Genomic DNA, 18,155 nt, shown 5'->3' with positions numbered 1-18,155 from the left:
TATTACAGTTGGGTCACTTAAGCTATTTAAGTCACCTGCCTGGATGCTGTAGGCTTTTGAGTTTGAGATCATTCATGTAGGATCAGTGGCTTCTGCTAGGGAAATGCTGGGTTCAGAGTCTGACTGAGTCAGTGAGCTTGAGACAAGACTAGTAAATGGTTATGAGGTAACCACAGTTCTGACCTGATGGTTTGCCGTGGAGAAGGAGGAGAGCAAAGCCCCCCCAGGGCAGGCATAGGAGACTGGGAACTTCACTAGGACAGCGGGTTTACCTTGGTAGCCCATACACAAGGGAAAGACAGTCTCCTAGTTGTACAGCATGCACTGTTCTAGGACAGCATCTATCCAACTAGGGGTGGGGGTGACACAGAAGGCTCCAAGTATATTGGTACCAGCTGGTTTTATCTCGGTCTGTATTAGCTGGAGGTGGGGTGCCTTTCTTCTGCACCACCTCATATGGTGAGATCATCTGACCTGGCCCTGCTGCTGGCTTTGCTCAGCCTGCTCAGGGGCCTGTTGTCGTCGGTTGTCAGCTCTGGGCAGAGTGAAGGCGCCTTTTCGGCGGACAGACCTTGCTTGGCTACCTTTTCAGCTTGCAGCTCTTCTTTCTCGCCATCCTTCCCGACTCCAGGGGTCTCTACTTTCTCCCCATCTGGCACAACAACCGTCTCCTGCTCTTCTGGGGTCACCTTCTCTGCTTCAATCTTCTTCTCTCCCATTTCCACAGCCTCCTCGACAGGCTGCGCATCCCCCTCCACTTCCTGGGCCCCCACCTGAGCATAAGAAGGCAGGGTTTCTTGGTAACCCCGTGACATATCTGCCAGCGGTCCTGTGCCGATCTTCTCCTCAAACTGACTGAAAGGCTTGGCTGAGAGTGGGCTGGTCTCCACCATCCCGACCTCAGTCAAAGGAAAGTAGTGGGACACGATCTTCTCCTCTTCCAGGAGCTGGTAGCCCTTGGCCTTCTGGATGGACGAAACCGCAATGGAATGGAGAGACTTCTCCGGGATCTCCCCCAATGGTTGCTCGACAGGCCTCTTGAAGGCAGACCGGATTCCCTTCATGCCCAGGTGGCTCATCTCCATGATGTTGAGGAAGAGGGACACAAAAGCTACGGACAACATGAACAGGATGAAGATGGTTTTCTCAGTAGGCCGGGACACAAAGCAGTCCACCACATTGGGGCAGGGCCACCGGCTGCAGCGATAGAGGGGCAGGATGCGGAAACCATACAGAAAGTAGTGGCCCACGATGAAGCCAACCTCAAAGAGGGTCTTGAAGATGATGTGGCAGACATAGGTCCTTAGCAACGTGCCCTCCAGCCGGAACTTTTTGGTGCCTTTGCTACTGCTGCTGCTCTTCCTGATGCTAGCCTGGTCCGGGGCAATTGGTACCCTCTCACCCCCGTTGCTGCGGGACTGCTGACACAGCTCCTCAGCTTCGCGGTCCTTTCGCTTCTCTTCCATGCGAACGTGATGCACCGCGTGCCCCACATACATCAGCGATGGAGTGGAGACGAAGATGATCTGCAGAACCCAGAGGCGGATGTGAGAGATGGGAAAGGCCTCATCGTAGCAGACATTCTCGCAACCTGGCTGCTGGGTGTTGCATACGAAATCAGACTGCTCATCACCCCACACAAACTCGGCCGCGGTGCCAAGGATGAGGATGCGGAAAATGAAAAGGACTGTGAGCCAAACTCTGCCAATGACGGTGGAGTGCTCATTCACCTCCTCCAAGATGTTTCCCAGGAAACTCCAGTCACCCATTGCTCACCACCTAGGAAGCAGAAGGCAAAACCTAAGTGGCTGTAGTACAACCCCGAGGTGACCTCTTTCCCAGCTCTTGGAGTGTGCTCCTTTCCGAACTGATGGAGCAGTCATGGGGTAAATATCTCTATGGAGTGCCTTGTCTGTGTGGACTAGTGCTAAGGGACGAAAGGGACCTTGAAGTGGGCTTAATGCTAATCTATAAAATAGTGTTACTAATACTATCTGTTCTCATTCACCTCACAAACTGTCTGAAAGGATCCATGAATCAGTGTCTGTGTAACTCCTTGAATATGGACCAGAAGTAGGAAGCTATGGTTACATAGATTTAAATCAAGACCACACGTTGATGGGAGATTCATGAATTGTAATACTGAAAACAATCCCCTATACTATGAGTTCCTGGGCTCCTAATAATATTCTTATGTGAATTAAATTGTAAGTAGCCACCTTGCTTTGGGCTCTTTTGGAATATGTAATGATCACATATATGAAAAGAAATGGAAGGGAATGAATATTTATCGAACATTTCTTATGGACATAACTTTGATGTTGCATTATTTCTTTTATCTCAATCTGGTTAGACTTTAAGCTCTTGCTCAGGTGATAGGGGTGTGCCTCTTGCATTTACTGCTGCATAGCCAATGCCTACACACGCACAACCCAGCACATAGGACTTTATTTGATTTTTTAAAAAAACAACTTGCTTTCAAGATATGAGAAAACAGGAGCTTTAGAGGCTAAACAGATGGCCTTAGATCAGACAGCAAAACACTTGCAGTTTGGTACCTGATCCCTAAGGTTTGATTTTCCAACCATTAAGAAATACTGCCTGAAACGTGGGTTACACATTTCTCCGATTTCTATAGTCCTAATTTATGCTTTCCTTTCTTGAGGTTGAGAGCTGGAAACCCCTCTTAATAGTTTTACAAATTGAGGACAGTATATTTTTATTATCAACCCTTTAGATCCCAAGAGCAGAGAGTGCTTTCAGGGGGAGCTGTGTTACAGAAGTCTGCTAGGACGTGTTCAATGTTTTACAAAACAAATAGGCTGCAGAGTTAGTTACAGGTGGTTGTTTAAATACAGATGTTTAATCTGTAGGGAAAAGATTATTAAACACAATGATATATAATTTCTCTAGTGTAGCAGGGGCTGAAATGACAGGGAGGGTGTGTACAAATGGTGCCACTCATTCAGGACTGTAATGTAAACAAAGCAAATAAAACCCGTCACATTACTTTAGGTCAGTTGTCCCTCCAAGCTGAACATCTCTGGAGCTGTAGAACTCACTCATGCCTGCCCTTAGATCAAGGCAATAGCTCCTGTTGGAGGACCTTTCTCTGGGTTTCTGCTGGCCACCATCCATAAATAAATGAGAAACATCACAGTTGGGTAATCCATCTAAGCATCAAGCCCACACCTGGGACAGACCCAGGGAGGTGGGTTTCTTATCAAATAGTTATATCTATTTTCTCTTGTAAGACAAAACTTTAGCTTTAATGTATTCTAATCTGATAGCTTATTATTACTGTGTACTTAATCTTACTATCTCAGAATAGAACATTCGCCTCAGAAGGCGAATCACTTTTTCGCCTTCCATGATCCATCACAGCATAGAACAAAGCACTTCAAAGTGTGGGTGCCAGAGGATGGGGCTGAGGGTGATGATTTTAAGATCTGAAACTCTCAGCTCCCCAAAAGACAATTATCATCAAAATTCAGGGACTTCCAGTCTTCTATGTAGTGGTAATTAGAGTAAGAACTCACAGTAAATAATAATCAATATTTATAAAATTTAAAATAAAAAAGAGAACTTTTAAGGAAATGCAAATACCAGGAAAAAAAAGCAAGATAATCCAAACTAGCTACCCTGAGCCAAAAACAAAGGGAAATAAGCCTTCTCATAAACTGGGGTGGATGGTACTTGTTTTCTGAAACATCAGGCTATAAATGGGTAAACCAGTGACTCTTAACACACAGTGTTACACGGTCATGGCTCAAGACCTTCCTAACAATTATGTCAATGATTTCTAAATGAAAGCCAGAGCAAAGCTGTGTCCTGCCTGCTACATTAGGATTGTTTTGAATTTTGAAAAAATTTTCCTTATGTCTATTCAAGAGTTTTGTGCCAAGTTACAGGCAACTGTAACTTAGAACAAAACCTTTCTATTAGCATAGCAGTGAAACAGGTTACTTTTGCCACCCAGGAGAGGTTTTAAGATGCTGGGGGAAGTGTTTGGGTTATTACAATATGTTTTAGACTGTGTGTGTGTGTGTGTGTGTGTGTGTGTGTGTGTGTGTGTGTGTGTAGAGGTCAAACAACAATTTTGGGAGTCAGTTCTCTTCTTCTATTTGGGTTTCTGGTTTCTGGGATCATACTTTGGTCATCAGGCTTGGTGGCAGGAGTCAACCTTTGACTTACTAAACTCTCTTGCCGCCTTTCTCCTTTTAAATTTAAATAAATTATTTGAAAAAGAAAAAAATAATGTTTATTTAATGTGTGCACTGTTTTTCCTGCATGTATGTGCTTCTGGTGCCTGCAAGGTCTGGAAAGGGTCATCAGATCCCCTGGGATTGGAACTACACATGATTTGAGCTGCCAAATGCATGCTAGGAATTCAAACCAGGTCCTCTGGAAGGGCGGCAGGTGCTCCTAACCACAGAGCCATTTCTCTCGTCACCCCCCCACCCCTCCTTAAATTTTTGTGTTTGAATTGTTGTCTTTTATTCCCCTCCATGGATAAAGATTGGACTAAACATGCCAGGCAAGTACTGTATGACTGAGTTACACCCCAGCCCTGGTCTTACTTGCATGCACAGTGGTGTTTAAAGAAGTAAAATCACAGTAGCCAGCTGGAGCATGGAGAAAGTGGGACCAAAAGAGCCATTCGCCTCTGTTGTCCTCTCTGCTGTATTTTGCTTGTGAAAATGGAGTGAACCAATCTAGTACATATGTAAATGAAACTAATAGGTTTTTTCAAACCTCAGTCCCAGGACCTCCATATTTTCCTGGCTACTTCCCACTCAAGCACTGTGGGTAAGGGTGATAACTGAAACAGCAACTTATGTCAGATGCTCACCTCTTCCTAACAGTGACGTACATTGATGTGTCCCCGGTCAGTCCTCATGACAAGCTATGAGCTAAGCAAATGGCTCTTATATTGAGATTTCAGGTTACTAAATACAATAAGCACAATAAAATAGCACACAGCTGCCAACCCCTTATTTTAAAAATAAGCAATGTTTCAGATCACTAAATAGTGTCATAGTCTGATTTCACCCTCACTTGATTAAAGGTGGGGCAGGCTTTAAGACCACAAAACCTAAAGTGGACACAGTTTTAGAATAAATGTCAAGTCTTTAAATTGAACACTTTTAGCTTGGTGTGAAAGTCACCTCATTGTTTCCTTCATTACAGTCGCTTTTTTTTTTGGTCACAGGCTGTCAACATTTTGCCCTGAGCTAAAATGGACAGATCTACAGTTTGAGACTCAGAAAATAAAGAATTGTTGACACTGTGACGAGGGAGGGACAAGATGAAGGGTTAAATGAGTCTCCTAAAGTGGCCCACAGCTGGGGAGAGCAGCAGAGCTCAGATGTGAGTGAGCCCCAGTCTTCCCCACTCCGACCCTCAAGGGAGTTTCTAGGGTCGTGCGGCCTTATCGTGGGTTTGGAGAGCCACAGAACCACATAAACACCCATGCTTACAAGTTTCCCAAAGCATCAGCGGGGCACACACCACTCTGGCTACCAGTGGGAGTAAGTGTGCCTCCATCTTTGTATGTAGGGCCACTAGGCAGCAACTCTCATCAACAGACGACAGAACCCTTCCCAGGAAGAGTTTTAGGACCTCTAGCCAGACTCATTCTAGTGCTGCGTGAACTGCTTTAACCTTACTGCTTTAACCTTTCGTACCCTGAGCAGGTGGCTCCCCCTCCACTCACAGCACTCAACCATTGAGACTTGCCCTTCCATCTCAGAGCTGTGAGTGAAAAAAATCGGAAAAAAAATGCATTGGTAACTGGACCAATTGTTTACATCCCTCTGGATTCCTGGAGGCGCGTTCATTCTTTCTGAAAATGAAAAGACCTTAAGACGTCAAGAGTTGGAGTTTGAACATCTCTATCCACACCCAACACATCCAGGCACTTCCCAACCTCTGTAAACCCTTGAACTCCCAGATGGTCCAAGCGCGGCCATCTCAGCCCAGAAATAGAACTTGGTGGCAACTTTCTTCGTTTTGGAGAAAACTATGTACTGTCCTGATCAGGCTAGAAAAGAAGCGAAGGGAAGGTTACATTGTAACGCCACCCAAGGAAAACTTGCCAGTATGAGTAGGGTCCCACGGAGAAACAGGTGCGGTCTTTCTCTCTTGGTGCTCAGCAGTAAAATGGCAACTTTGGTGTCTTTCCTTTGCCACCTAAAAGCCCACCTCCTACTTCTCTACCCCGCCCCTAATGTGCTGCACGACTGAGCATATATGACTGGATCAGTCCTGATGGGTAGGTTTTACTGTCCAGCAATATTTTAAGCTCCCAGCCAGACAGCTTTTATGAAGGGAGGGATGTTTGGGGAACAATAGGAGTGAGAGAATGGGAGAGCTGTGCTGGGCACCCCGGGGGGAGGAGGGTGGAGGAAAGCTGACGTGGGAAAGCTTAGCTGGGGCTTCTGCAGGCTCCAAACGTTTCTCTTAGCTACAGATGTGTCCTCCACGACAGGAAATCTTCGGTTTCCCAGCCCTTGAAGCTACTATCATCTTGGAGACTCTTAGTGATATAGGGAGAGTAAGAAGGGACCCGTGTGCTACCTTCTGCTTCAAGTCCGACTAAATGAGAGCGGCTGGTTCCTTGCAAAGGATGGCATTTCATCCTCCCTCGGGGTTTGGTCTTGTGACTATGCAGCCTCCCTGATGACGCTGTTACTGGAAATAGTGGGGTGCTGAGCACAGTTCTCAGTCCCAAGTGTGAGACACACACCTTGGTGAGTCAAAGAAAGCACCAGAAGTTCCCAAAGCAACACAGGCTCTTGTCATTCCTCACGCTGCCCACCAGAACTAGAGGCTAAATCACACCACCCAAGACACCACACACGTTGGTTGGAGGGGAGAGAGACAACAGGGAGGAACTCACTGTGCTAGAATTCCCTCCATGTTGGCTAGCAATCAGATCACAGTGGGGGCTGAGCAGGAGGCTGCAGGAGAAAGGGCACCACTGGTCTTGCCAAGCTCTGAACCCTCTGAAACAAAAGTTCAGCTTTCTGGGCAAAATAGGCCTGCTTCACCTGTACAAAGGTGGCTTGATGGTGCAGGGGGTAACCAAATGCCTTCTAATTGGAGTGTTGTGTAGTGGGGAACAATCCATTCCTGGTACTTTAAGCCGAGCTAACAACTGAGATCTAGGGAGACTACTAGCTCCAGTGGGGAGCTTTCTCTCTCTCTCTCTCTCTCTCTCTCTCTCTCTCTCTCTCTTTTAAAATTAATTTATTTTTTTATATTCCAATCCCAGTTCCCCCTCCCCCCTTCTCTCCCACCCCTTCCACTGCCCCCTGCTCCCATCTGCTCCCTGGAACATGTAAGGCCTCCCATAGGAAGTCTACTAAATCTGTTCCATCATCTAGTTGAGGCAGGACCAAGGTACCTCTCCACCCCCACACCTCTGTGTCTAGGCTGGGCAAGGTATCTCTCCATATAGAATGGGCTCAGTGGGGAACTTATTACTGATAGTTAACTAAATTGACAAAGCAAACCGCCTTCTAAATATCTATGCTTCTACTCATAGACAAAGCTGATCCCAGAGAAGCCTCTTCCTGCAAAGAATATTGGTGAATGCAAGAGACCCAGGGATTCCCAAGATGCTGAGAATAAGCAACAGTTGTGGACCCAGCCTAAACAAGATAGATACTCCATTCCCTCTAGGGCTCAGGGAACATCGAAAAAGAGAAGTATGTGGAACCAGGAGATGGGCTAAGGGCTGTAAATCGCCCTTCTTTAGACTTAATGCAACTGTTGTCATTATTAAACTGTCAACAACTGTATCTACCTGCACTGGGCCCACACAAGACTGTCCCTATCAACTGTCAGTCAAGGAAGAGGGAGGGGCTAATGAGGTCCCACCCTTTACCTCTGATCTATTGGCTATTGATAGGTTCTGAGAGAGAAGGAACTATTCTCTCTGTTGTGTACCCTCTGCTGAGCCTACCAGGCTCCAACAGATAGCACCAAACTCATGGCTATACAGACAGCCTTGGTTCATCTCAGTGGGTCACAGAACAAAAGGAATAGCCATGAATACGAGGGAGAGCTTTGTTGGGAGGAGGGGCATGGGAGAAGTTGGTGGGGAGGTAGGGTTAGAGCGGTCAGTATGTGTTGTGTACATGTGTATAATTATCTCAAAACAAATTTAATGAATAAAAAAGTAAGCTTTGAACTCTAAAGGGCTTGGGTATCATTTGCTAATTTTGTGTTATTTCTCACCTCATCACCTACAGTTACATGTGAGTGCAGGCATTACGCAAAGTTAAACGCTTTCTGTGAATGATGGTTGATGCTTTGCTCACCAAGATGGTCTTGGAGTCTCATTGTGGCCCCATAAAGAATGACACTGGGAAGTCACCTTAGAAGGCATGGACATGTGCTGTCTGAGACCCACATCCCTTTCATTGTCCGGGACTGACTATCATACAGCTGTAAAAGTGACTGTTTTGACCATGTTTCCCAATGAAAGATTTAAAACAATTTATTTTCTTTTTAATTATGTGTATATAAAATGCATGTGTGTGTGTGTGTGTGTGTCTGTGAAAGAGAGAGAGAGAGAGAGAGAGAGAGAGAGAGAGAGAGAGAGAAGGTGCTCATGGAGTTCAGAAGAGGGTTCAGGAGCCCCTGGAGCTGTAGTTACAGGTGGTTGTGAGCTTCCTGCCATGGATACTGGGAATACATTTTGAGGCCTCTGCAAGAGCAGTAGGTGCTCTTAACCACTGAGCTGTCTCAGGGTTTTGTGTTTTTGGAGACACAGTTTAACTCAATGGTGCAGGCTGGTCTCAAATGTGCAGTCCTCCTGCCTTCACCTTCCAAGTAGCTGGGATTTGGGATATTTTATTCTACCAACTTACTCATGGAAATAATAGGGCAAAAATAGTTGGTATTTGGATTCTTTCAGGAACTAACAAGGCACGATTCCTCAGTTAAATTCACATTAAGGGTAAAACAGACTCCCTAAAAGCTGAGTGCATGCTCACCACCTCCACCTACTCTCTTCATTCCTTCTATTTTCAGTGGCCAGGGACATATCTCATTTCAGTGGTGTGGTGCGAAGGAGAGCGTTACCCACCCGTGTGATCTCAGGTTCCACTGAATTAAAATGTTCACTTACCCACAACCTTCTCTACGTCACACTTCTGAGCTCCCAAGTGTTGAGTGAGGGCCCACATGCACTTGGACAATGCCTTCCAGGGAACCCTTCCATTGACAGTGGGTGGTCAAGACTGTTCCCTCGGTGTCAATGAGGTGAGGAGCCAGAAGAGGGAGGGGAACATCACCCTTTTGAGAAGGTTGGCTCACATGTTCACTCATGAAGTTTTGCTTTCTTTAAGAAATTCCAGAACCTATAGTGATTGTTGTCAAAAATGACCCACCCATCTAGGGGTGACCATATGACCTTGGCTAATGTGGTGGGTGGTATCAAGTGCCACTTTGTGAGGACATTTGTAGAGGATGTGTTTGAGCACAGATGGGCAGGATGACAAATAGCTCTCGGATCATAGTCTCATAGGTTTGGGACATATTTTCCTTTCCTCCTTTCTCTCTCCAAACTTCCTCCCCTCCCCTCCATTTCCCTCCCCTCCCCTGCACTCCCCTCCCTTCCCGTCCCTCCTATCCCCTGCTCTCCCCTGCCCTCCCTTGCCCTCCCCTCCCATTCATTTTCTTTAAGAAAGGTCTCTTCTGTAGCCCAGGTTGCCTGGAACCCATTATGTAGCCCAGGCTGGCCTCCAACTAATGGCAGTCCTCCTGCCTCCCACTCCTGAGTGCTAGGACTAAAGTCACTATGTCTGCTTAGCTTTCTAATTTAGTACTTTCTTTGCTTATGTACTTGGTTGACACAGAAGAACACTCTACTAACAAGGCCAAGTTAATTGATTGTTTTTCCCATTCTGTTTGTTTTTGAGATGAGTTCTTGCTTGCCCTGTAGCCTAGGCTGCTCTGGAACTTCAGAGCCTTCAGCCTCAGCAACCCCATGTAGTATGATGATAGTCGTGTACCACCTCTCCTGATAATTGATTTTTGTTGCTGGTTTTATTTGCAGCAAACAAGCCCTTGAAAATATTAGCACCAATCTCATACCTTCCAGACAAAAGTTTGGAGAGAGATGGGAAGTGAGGCTCACCTTAGCCTTTCTGAGAAGAAGACGTGTCTATGTCTGCCAGGAGTCAGAATTGATCTTGTAGTTCATTCTGTGGGAAATGAAAAGTCTTCTCACGGAGGCTGCATTGCTTTGGTTTTGTTTTCTTTGGAGATGCAGTCTCACTGTGTAGTCCTGGATGGCTGAGAGCAGCTCGATAGGAAGACCAGGTGGTCTTCTAGCAAACAGGGATTTGTCCAGTTGTTTCTGTCCCCTGAGTGCTGGGATTAAACCACACTTGGCACCCTATTGCATTACTAAATCTCAAAAACCACCAGGCATAATCTAAATTTAAAGGCAAATTTCAACTTTAAATTCTGAAACCATCTAGATTATTAGACCATGGCATCTTGGGTAATCCGCTGGCCTTCTGCTTTTGGAAGCACCGAGGCAGATATGTGTAGAAAGACCATGGAGTTTGAAGCTGTGAGCCTGGCTGTCTAGTGGTTGGTAGAGTCATTCAGCTCCTCCCAGCGTCTCTTTTCTTACCACCTCTGTGGCTTTGGGTACAGGGGGGATCCACTTGCCCCCTGTTGGTCATGTTTGCTGTCCTGTGCTCAGACTTGTTTTGTTCCCAAGTCCATCTTGGCTGAGATCATGCCTGTCCCACTCCTATGGGGAGAATTCAGAGATGGGAAAGTCAGGAGGACATTACCAACTTCAATCCCCTCATTTTTCAGATAAGGGAACCAAGGTTTGGACTGGGAAGAATACTGGGATACAGGCTGAGCCTATGTTCTCTCTGTGGTTCTGGTGTCCCTACATGTAGGCTAGAGTCACTTAAGTTACAGAGCTCTTTCGGCAGAAGCAGATAGCACAAAGATGTAGGGGCCCGAGAACCACCCTCAGTCCATCCTGCTGGAGACTGGGAATGGAAGATGAACAAGTTCTCAGATTCGGCTGTGTGCAAGGAGGCAAGAAGCCGAGAAATACCACAGAGGGCTGTGTGCAAATTGGATCACTTTCTTGAATATTTCTTAGAGACTTAGTGAGCAGGGCCTGGATACTCAGTGTCTATTGAGGACTCACCCTTGAGTTGAGTGGGATTGGGAGGGCTGGTAGGGGAGGGTAGTGCTCAGATAGATGTCATTGACAGTGTAAGATTTGGGTCCATGAGGGCATGGGCAATCCAGGGTGAAGGCTCCACCCCACAAAAAGCCTGGAGTGGCTGAGACAGAGTGAGTGGCAAGGGCAAAACCATTGAGAAGTGTAATTTTTAAATTCCTTGATTTTTTTTTAAATCCGTGTACAGTTTCTTACTGGTGTATGTTCCAAAGCCTGCCGTCATCAAGAAATGAGATACTCCACCACATCCAACATGTGACAGGCCCATTCCTTTCCACCATGGATTTTGTTAAGCAGCCACTTTGCCGGGGATGCCAGCATGGTTCCTGGTGTGATGCCTCTAGTACATGGAGTGTGCAAAGAGGGCTCACACATAGAAAACCCTTTGGGTGCTGAACCCTAGACCTGCCTGTCATTTTACAGAAACCTGAACAGCAAACTGGTGGATGTGAAGATTCGCAGTGAGTGGTCTCATCCCGGCACCAGGCAGCTGCCTGATCTTGAAGAGACTTCCCTTTTGAACCCCAAGGGAACAGGACTAACCTTACAGTTGCAGCGATTAAATAAAACAATGTGTAAAACTGAGCCCAGTACTGGCCAGGTATCACTTGATAAATGTTAACTGCTATCCTTGCCATTGCTAGGAAGAAGGTCAGGGCACCTCTTGGAGAGATCAAAGGTTCTTTGCTTCACCAGCATGGGGCTCAATGCTTGCTTTTTCTAGGTTGTGCCTCCTGGAGAGGACCAGGCTTCGAGCTTTGCCTCTGAGTCCTTCTTCCCTGGCTTATTTGTTCCTAAGCTAGATTCTTCATTATCAGACCATTTGGCTGAAATTCAAGGGCTCCCATGCCCTGGGGGACACAGGGAGGGCTGGAGGGGGAGTAGGGGGGCACTCTCACTCTAGAGAGGATTTCCAGCCCAGACAGTTGTCAGGACAAGGCAGGCCCTCTATTGAACAGAGCAGTTCATGCATGAGAGCAGACCATGCCAATTCTATAGAACACGACCCCTCAGCCCAGCCTTCTGCTAACAAAGTTATCTTTTCCAATCTGCTTAGACAGAAGGGGGACACACTTCCTGTCCTTGTGCTGAGCACGTAACCCATGCAGGACCCAGGCCAGAGATGGGTCTGGCTCGCAGAATTATCCCAGACTCAAAATCTTGGGTTCTCTTAACTGCCCCATCACCACCTGGGACAGAGTTGGCTCAGGCGACAGTAGCTGGCCTCTGGTCAGAATCCCTAGTGCTTGGGGGTGTGTAGAGAGAATACTAGATCAAAGTTTCAGGGAGAGGTAAAGAAAGAGGCCATGTCACTTTGTTGTTCAGGTCAGCGGGTCTTAAAGCGTGGTCACTATATCTGCAGTTTCATCTGTGATAACCCCCCGAGATCTACCCTAGATCTCGAGGAATTAGAAACCCAGGGTGGAAACCTTGATTACAAGCCCTTCCCAAGACTCTAAAGCATGAAAATGCTGGGTCCTCTGCTGGCCATCACTCACTTCTGGGTTCATCCTGGAATCTGTCTTATCCTGCCTTCTCCATACTGCCAGCATGCCTAGACTGTCCAGATAAGCCCTAGAAACTTTTTTCTGTCCTTTTTTCTTTTTGGTTCTTCCAAACAGGGAGAAGTTCTTGTAATGACTTGCCTGAAGTTTCCCAGGTGCTGCATTAATTCACCCCACACTTAGCATGTACTTACCGTGTGCACTTACCACTTACTCAGGGAGGAGTGGAAACATGATACGGCCATCAAAGACCAAGGGGCACACACTTCTCTCTCCACTTTGCCGAGACTCGGCAAGGTCTAGGTCCTGGGCACAGGAAGGAAGGGCAGTTCCAGGGCTGACTCGGAGCCCATGTTTTTGCTCCAGGCTGCCCTTGCTGTCTCCTTTAATTAGACGATTTGCCTCTGACCTTTCCTAGTATCTGGGGTCCCCCATCTCTGTGATTGTCAGTTAACATTTGAAAGGTTGAAATTTTGTTGTTGTTCTGCAAAAACCAGCATTACTGTGGACATTTTCTAAATACTGCAGGCTATTTCACTTTGAATACCTATATTTTCAAGTGGACAAGCATAAGGTACAAATATTATACACTGGGGAAAAAAGCCGAATATACAGGTGAAACCATTCAACAGTGAGGGGCTCTTCATCCACTACTGCGAGCACCCAAAGCAGTTTGCTGTGAGCTGCAGCCCGATTTCTGCGGGCACGCATATGGACGTAAACGTAGACGACACCAGTGTGCCGCACATGGCTGTGTCCTCGCCTTTCTCACTTAAATCCTGCGGATCTTTGCAGCATATGCCAATCAGCCTCGTTTGCCCAATGCCCCAAATAATGTTCTAGGATAAGGTCCATCTTGGCAGTTTACTCAGCCTGTTGTGAAGGCCATTTAGAGTTGTGATTCTCTCTCCCCACCCACTCAGCTCTTCCTCCCCCTTCCTCTTCCTTTTCTTCCCCCTCCTCTTTCTTTTTTCTTTCTTTCTTTTCTTTTCTTTTTTTTTTTTTGCTATTGTTTTTAAAAACCAACACCACTGTGAACACTTTGCTAAGTACTGTAATCTATTTCACTTTGGACACCTGCATTTTTCTTCTCTGTTACAAACTTTTAAAATACTATTTTGTGTGTGTGTGTGTGTGTGTGTGTGTGTGTGTGTGTGTGTGTGTGTGTGTGTGAATCTGTTTTGAGCTGATGGAGGAAAACTTCTCAAGGCAGAATTAACTTTTCAGAAGAGAAGGAATTGAAAAGTTGCTGAGAACAGCAATTGCTCTTCAAACAGACTCCCTGACAACATGGCAGTTTACCGGAGGGGACCTCAGCTGTGTTCTGACTGTCACTGGCGTTGTCCATCTCAGTTTTCCAATAGATGGGCAGGGAAGTGCCTATTAATTTGCATTTTTCCTGATTACTTGAGAGATGAATTTACTTCTATAATGTTCATTAATTATTTCTATTTCTTTTCCTTGGAATTGTTTACTCCTGGCTTTGCGTGTGTGTGTGTGTGTGTGTGTGTGTGTGTGTGTGTGTGTGTGTGTGTGCGCGCGCGTGTGCGCGCACTCGCCCTTGTTGATTTATAAACCCTTTTTATGGGCCATGGCTACTTCTCCTCTTTAGACGTGTTGTAAAACTTCCAACTGATTACTCATCTTGTAACTTTGCTTTTAGTGTGTTTTGCTGTTCAGAGAGTTTATATTTTTATCAATTCAAACCCATCTTTTAAAAATTTATGGTTTCTTGACTGTGTGCCTGGCATAGAAAGGCCTTCATATGTCGTTAAAATTCAGGAAGTTCAGTTAGGAGACTTGTCAGAGCAGCTCCTGTCCATCAGTTCAGCCTGTATCTTAAAACAAAACAAAATAGCCGAATGTTTTAGAGCCGTTAAGAGTGTCTCTCCCTGCAAATCAGCCTTCTTTTTCAACAGGGATGCATATTTTATTTATCATCTCACCAAATTCATTTGGCAACAGATTCCATCATCATCACCTCTTGCATCGGCTCCTTCCTCCTTGCAAATAAGAACATTGAACTTGGGGGCGCCTGTGCCTGATGCTTGCGATGCGTTGTTTCTGTCACTCTAGATGTTTGAGTTACACTTGTTTCACAGAGGCTGCGGGGGAGGGGGGGCGATGTTTTCTTCTTTGAAGGCATATTTTCTACCCTTTCTACAAAGAAGGAGCTTTGCAAGATTTTTACTCCTTCTTTTCCCTTTAAAATTGCCTTGTTATCTCTAAAGTTGTCACTGAGGAGCGCGACACTATGCTTCCCACTGCACAGCTGAGCAGTTAGGCTGACCATCTTTTTCTTTTTAGGTGGGGTCTCCATGTATCTCTGACTGGTCTGAAACTGGCTATGTAGGCCAGGCTGGCCTCACAGAAGTCCAATTGCCTCTCCTGCCCCAGTGCTGGAGTGAAAGGCATGTAACGTTACCCTTGGCCCCTCCTTTTTTTTTTTTTTTTTTTTTTTTTTGAGTCTCATGTAATTGGTTTTGAACTCACTATGTAGCCAAGGATGACCTTGAATGCCTAATCTCCCTCTTCTCCACCTCCCAAGTGCTGGGTTACAGGTGTGTACTGCCATATGTGACTTCAGTTGACCCCCTTTGTATGGACTCCATCTTTTACTTCTCAGTGTATGTGGATAGCAGAAAAAATGGACCCCAAAGATAGCTACACTCTGCCCCCTGGACCCTGTGAGTATGCTGATAACTTGCTGACCTTGGCACAGGGACAGCATTCTTTTGTGAATTTACTTGTATGTACACGTGCGCACTTCTACGTGAGCATGGAGGGAATGCACACGTATGTACACATTCATGGGGACCTCAGAGGCCAGCTGTGGGTGTTATTCCTCAGCAGCCATTGCCATGTTTATTGAGTCAGAGTCTGTCACTTGACCTGGGGCTTTCTAATGAGTCCAGGTCAACAAGTCTTGGGATCTTCCTGTATTTGCCTTCCTGGTGCTGGGGTTACAAACACACAGACCTTTGTTTGGGGATCAAACTCAGGTTCTTATGCTTGCAAAGCAAACAAATGTGCACATCCAGCTGTATGCCTGAACTCAGCCCTGGCTATATTATTCTCTCCCGCCCCCATCCTGTGTGTGTGACTCAGTATATACACACGTGTGCATGGATGGATGTGTACCAGTGTGGACACGCAAAGGTTAGAAGTCGACATTAGGTATATTCTATTATCCCTCTCTGCCGTTCATCTTTTGAGACAATCTCACTGAACTTGGTGCTCAGTAATTGACTAGACTGCCCGAAAGCTTCAGGGTTACAGACAAGGGCCATTACACCCAGTTTTATATTGGGGGGGTCTGAACTCTGGTACACTGGGGCAGGCACGTTACCCACTGAGCCATCTCCCAAGTCCCAGGCTATTATTCTTATAGGATAGCTGAAACTGATATGATTCCAGAAGTCCTTAGACAACCAGAGACAAAGAGAGATGGAGAGACTTGGAGACCACAGAGAGAAGCACAAAAGTGGTCATTGTTGACTTTGATGATAGGCTGAAGTCAGAGGATGTGAGCAGCTCCCAGAAGCTGGGGAAGGCAGGAAAAATGGTGCCCTCCAGCCTCCAGACAGGAGCAAAGGCCGAGGAGGCTTTGATTTTTATCCCAGTGAGAGTTTTACTTCAGACTTGTAACCTAAACATTTGTGAGGTAACAATATTCAGTGTTTTGAGCTACTGAATTTGTGACGACTCGATGTAGCAGCAATCAGGACCTATCACAATAAACGTGGAACTTGACAGGATTGAACTAATCCTGCTGCAGATGTGACCACTGTAGACACACACTTGTGATTCCTGGGCTACAATCCCACATTTTTTCTCTGATCCTCAGAAGCATTTTGTAGACAGCCCCACAGTCTACAGAAACAAAACTTGTTTAACTGCTGATTGGCATCAGGCTCATGCAGCCTCAAATATTCTGGTTGCAATTATCCCCCTTATAATTACACTCAAGTCTAGCCTACAGCTGTACCTTGGCTGACATTCATTACAACAAAAATAACTGCAGCCTGGGCCAGTTGTCTTGGAAGGAAGGAAGGAGAAAAGAAAAGGAAGGAAGAAGCCTGTCTTCTTCCTTTACTGTTTCATTTCATTTTGACTCAAATTAATGTTTTGAATGTGACAACATTTTTCTGGAAAGAAAGAAATGGGTGCAGGAAGAATTGATGCCTATGGCTCAATTTAGTTAGTCTGCCAATCATCGGGGCTTCAGTTTCTTCACCTTTGAAGAGGGGATAATGGGGACTCAGTGAATGTAGTATCTAAGCCCCAGGAGACTCCAAGAAAACTGTACTATTCCTCGGGATTCTAGCCTTTAATATGGAAATGATTCTGAGACACTGAGTTGTTTGAGGGCTTAAACAAGTTAATACAAGATTTTAGGTAATTTTTTTTGGAAGCTAGCTTGAGGTCAAGCCACAGTTCTACCACTAGATGGCACCATCAACACAGCCAGAGAATAAATGACTCCAGAAGCCAAGGTGGGAGGTCTCTGGATAAGGGAAATGTAACAGTACCTGTAGATGTTACAAGGAAGTTTTCTTTTTCCTCCTTTTTTTTTTTTTTTTTTTTTGGTGTGGTATTAGTGATAAACCCAGGGTCTCACACATCCAGGAAAGCGCTGATATGTCTTGTTTTTAATTTATTTTTAAACAATTTTTATTGATTCTTTGGGAATTTTACATCATGCACCACAATTGCACTCATCTCCCAGACCCTCAGTATCTGCCCTTCACCCTTGTAACATATCCTCAAAGGAAATTTAAAAAGAAATAATAAAAATAAAATAAAAACATGGATAAAAAAAGGCAAACAAAAAAGCAAACCAAAAAAAACACTTCGCTCCTCCGCCCTCCTGCCAAAGGACTCTTCATTCATCTTGGTGGCACTGGGAGCTGCTGTGTATCATGTAGTATATAAAGCTGTTTGGTCCAAACAGCTTTACCTGCAAATGTTCATTGTGTAATGTGAGGTGGGTCAGGTTCAAGGCCTCCAGCATTGGTGCACCATCAATACTGAACCCCCACTGACATTCCTCTCTGATATCCTGCTGCTGCCCTGGGTCATGGAGACCCTGTGGCTATGGTTCCACAGATCAGTCCCTTCACACCCTCTAGCAGGTCATAGATGGGGTAGATGTTGGAGTGTGCCAACCCAAAGTCCTGGATGTGTGCCTGGGTGGCAGCTGAGTTGGTCAGTCCAGGCTGCTGGACAATCCTACTCAGATGAGGGGTGGGGCCAGTTCTCTCATGCCATGGTGAGGGCTGGGGGAGCTTCCCTCCTACCCCCAGAGCAGGCAACTAGAGCCTCTTTTTTTTTTTTTTTTAAATGTAAACTGTATTACTGTCAGAACTTGTCCAAGGCTAAGTAGACTGGTCTTGGGAATGACTGGAAGTGGGGGTCTG

The 18,155-nt window shown here is 45.8% G+C and overlaps 1 protein-coding gene across 1 annotated transcript; it reads right to left on the bottom strand.

The window, feature by feature from the left end:
* Positions 1–452: 452 nt before the first annotated feature.
* Positions 453–1,769, bottom strand: Gja8 (gap junction protein alpha 8). Its single transcript, XM_035450533.1, has one exon. The coding sequence runs from the start codon at positions 1,767–1,769 to the stop codon at positions 453–455; it is 1,317 nt and encodes a 438-aa protein (XP_035306424.1).
* Positions 1,770–18,155: the final 16,386 nt, after the last annotated feature.

This window comes from Cricetulus griseus (assembly GCF_003668045.3).
Source record: "Cricetulus griseus strain 17A/GY chromosome 1 unlocalized genomic scaffold, alternate assembly CriGri-PICRH-1.0 chr1_0, whole genome shotgun sequence".
In the NCBI taxonomy this organism is placed as follows: Eukaryota; Metazoa; Chordata; class Mammalia; order Rodentia; family Cricetidae; genus Cricetulus; species Cricetulus griseus.
The sequence above is the reverse complement of the archived record's forward strand: the minus strand, read 5'-3'. Positions and strand labels throughout refer to the sequence as shown.

What these genes read in the sequence shown, in the direction of transcription:
- Gja8 (XM_035450533.1), bottom strand. Translation starts at nt 1,769, where the DNA reads ATGGGTGACTGGAGTTTCCTGGGAAACATCTTGGAGGAGGTGAATGAG.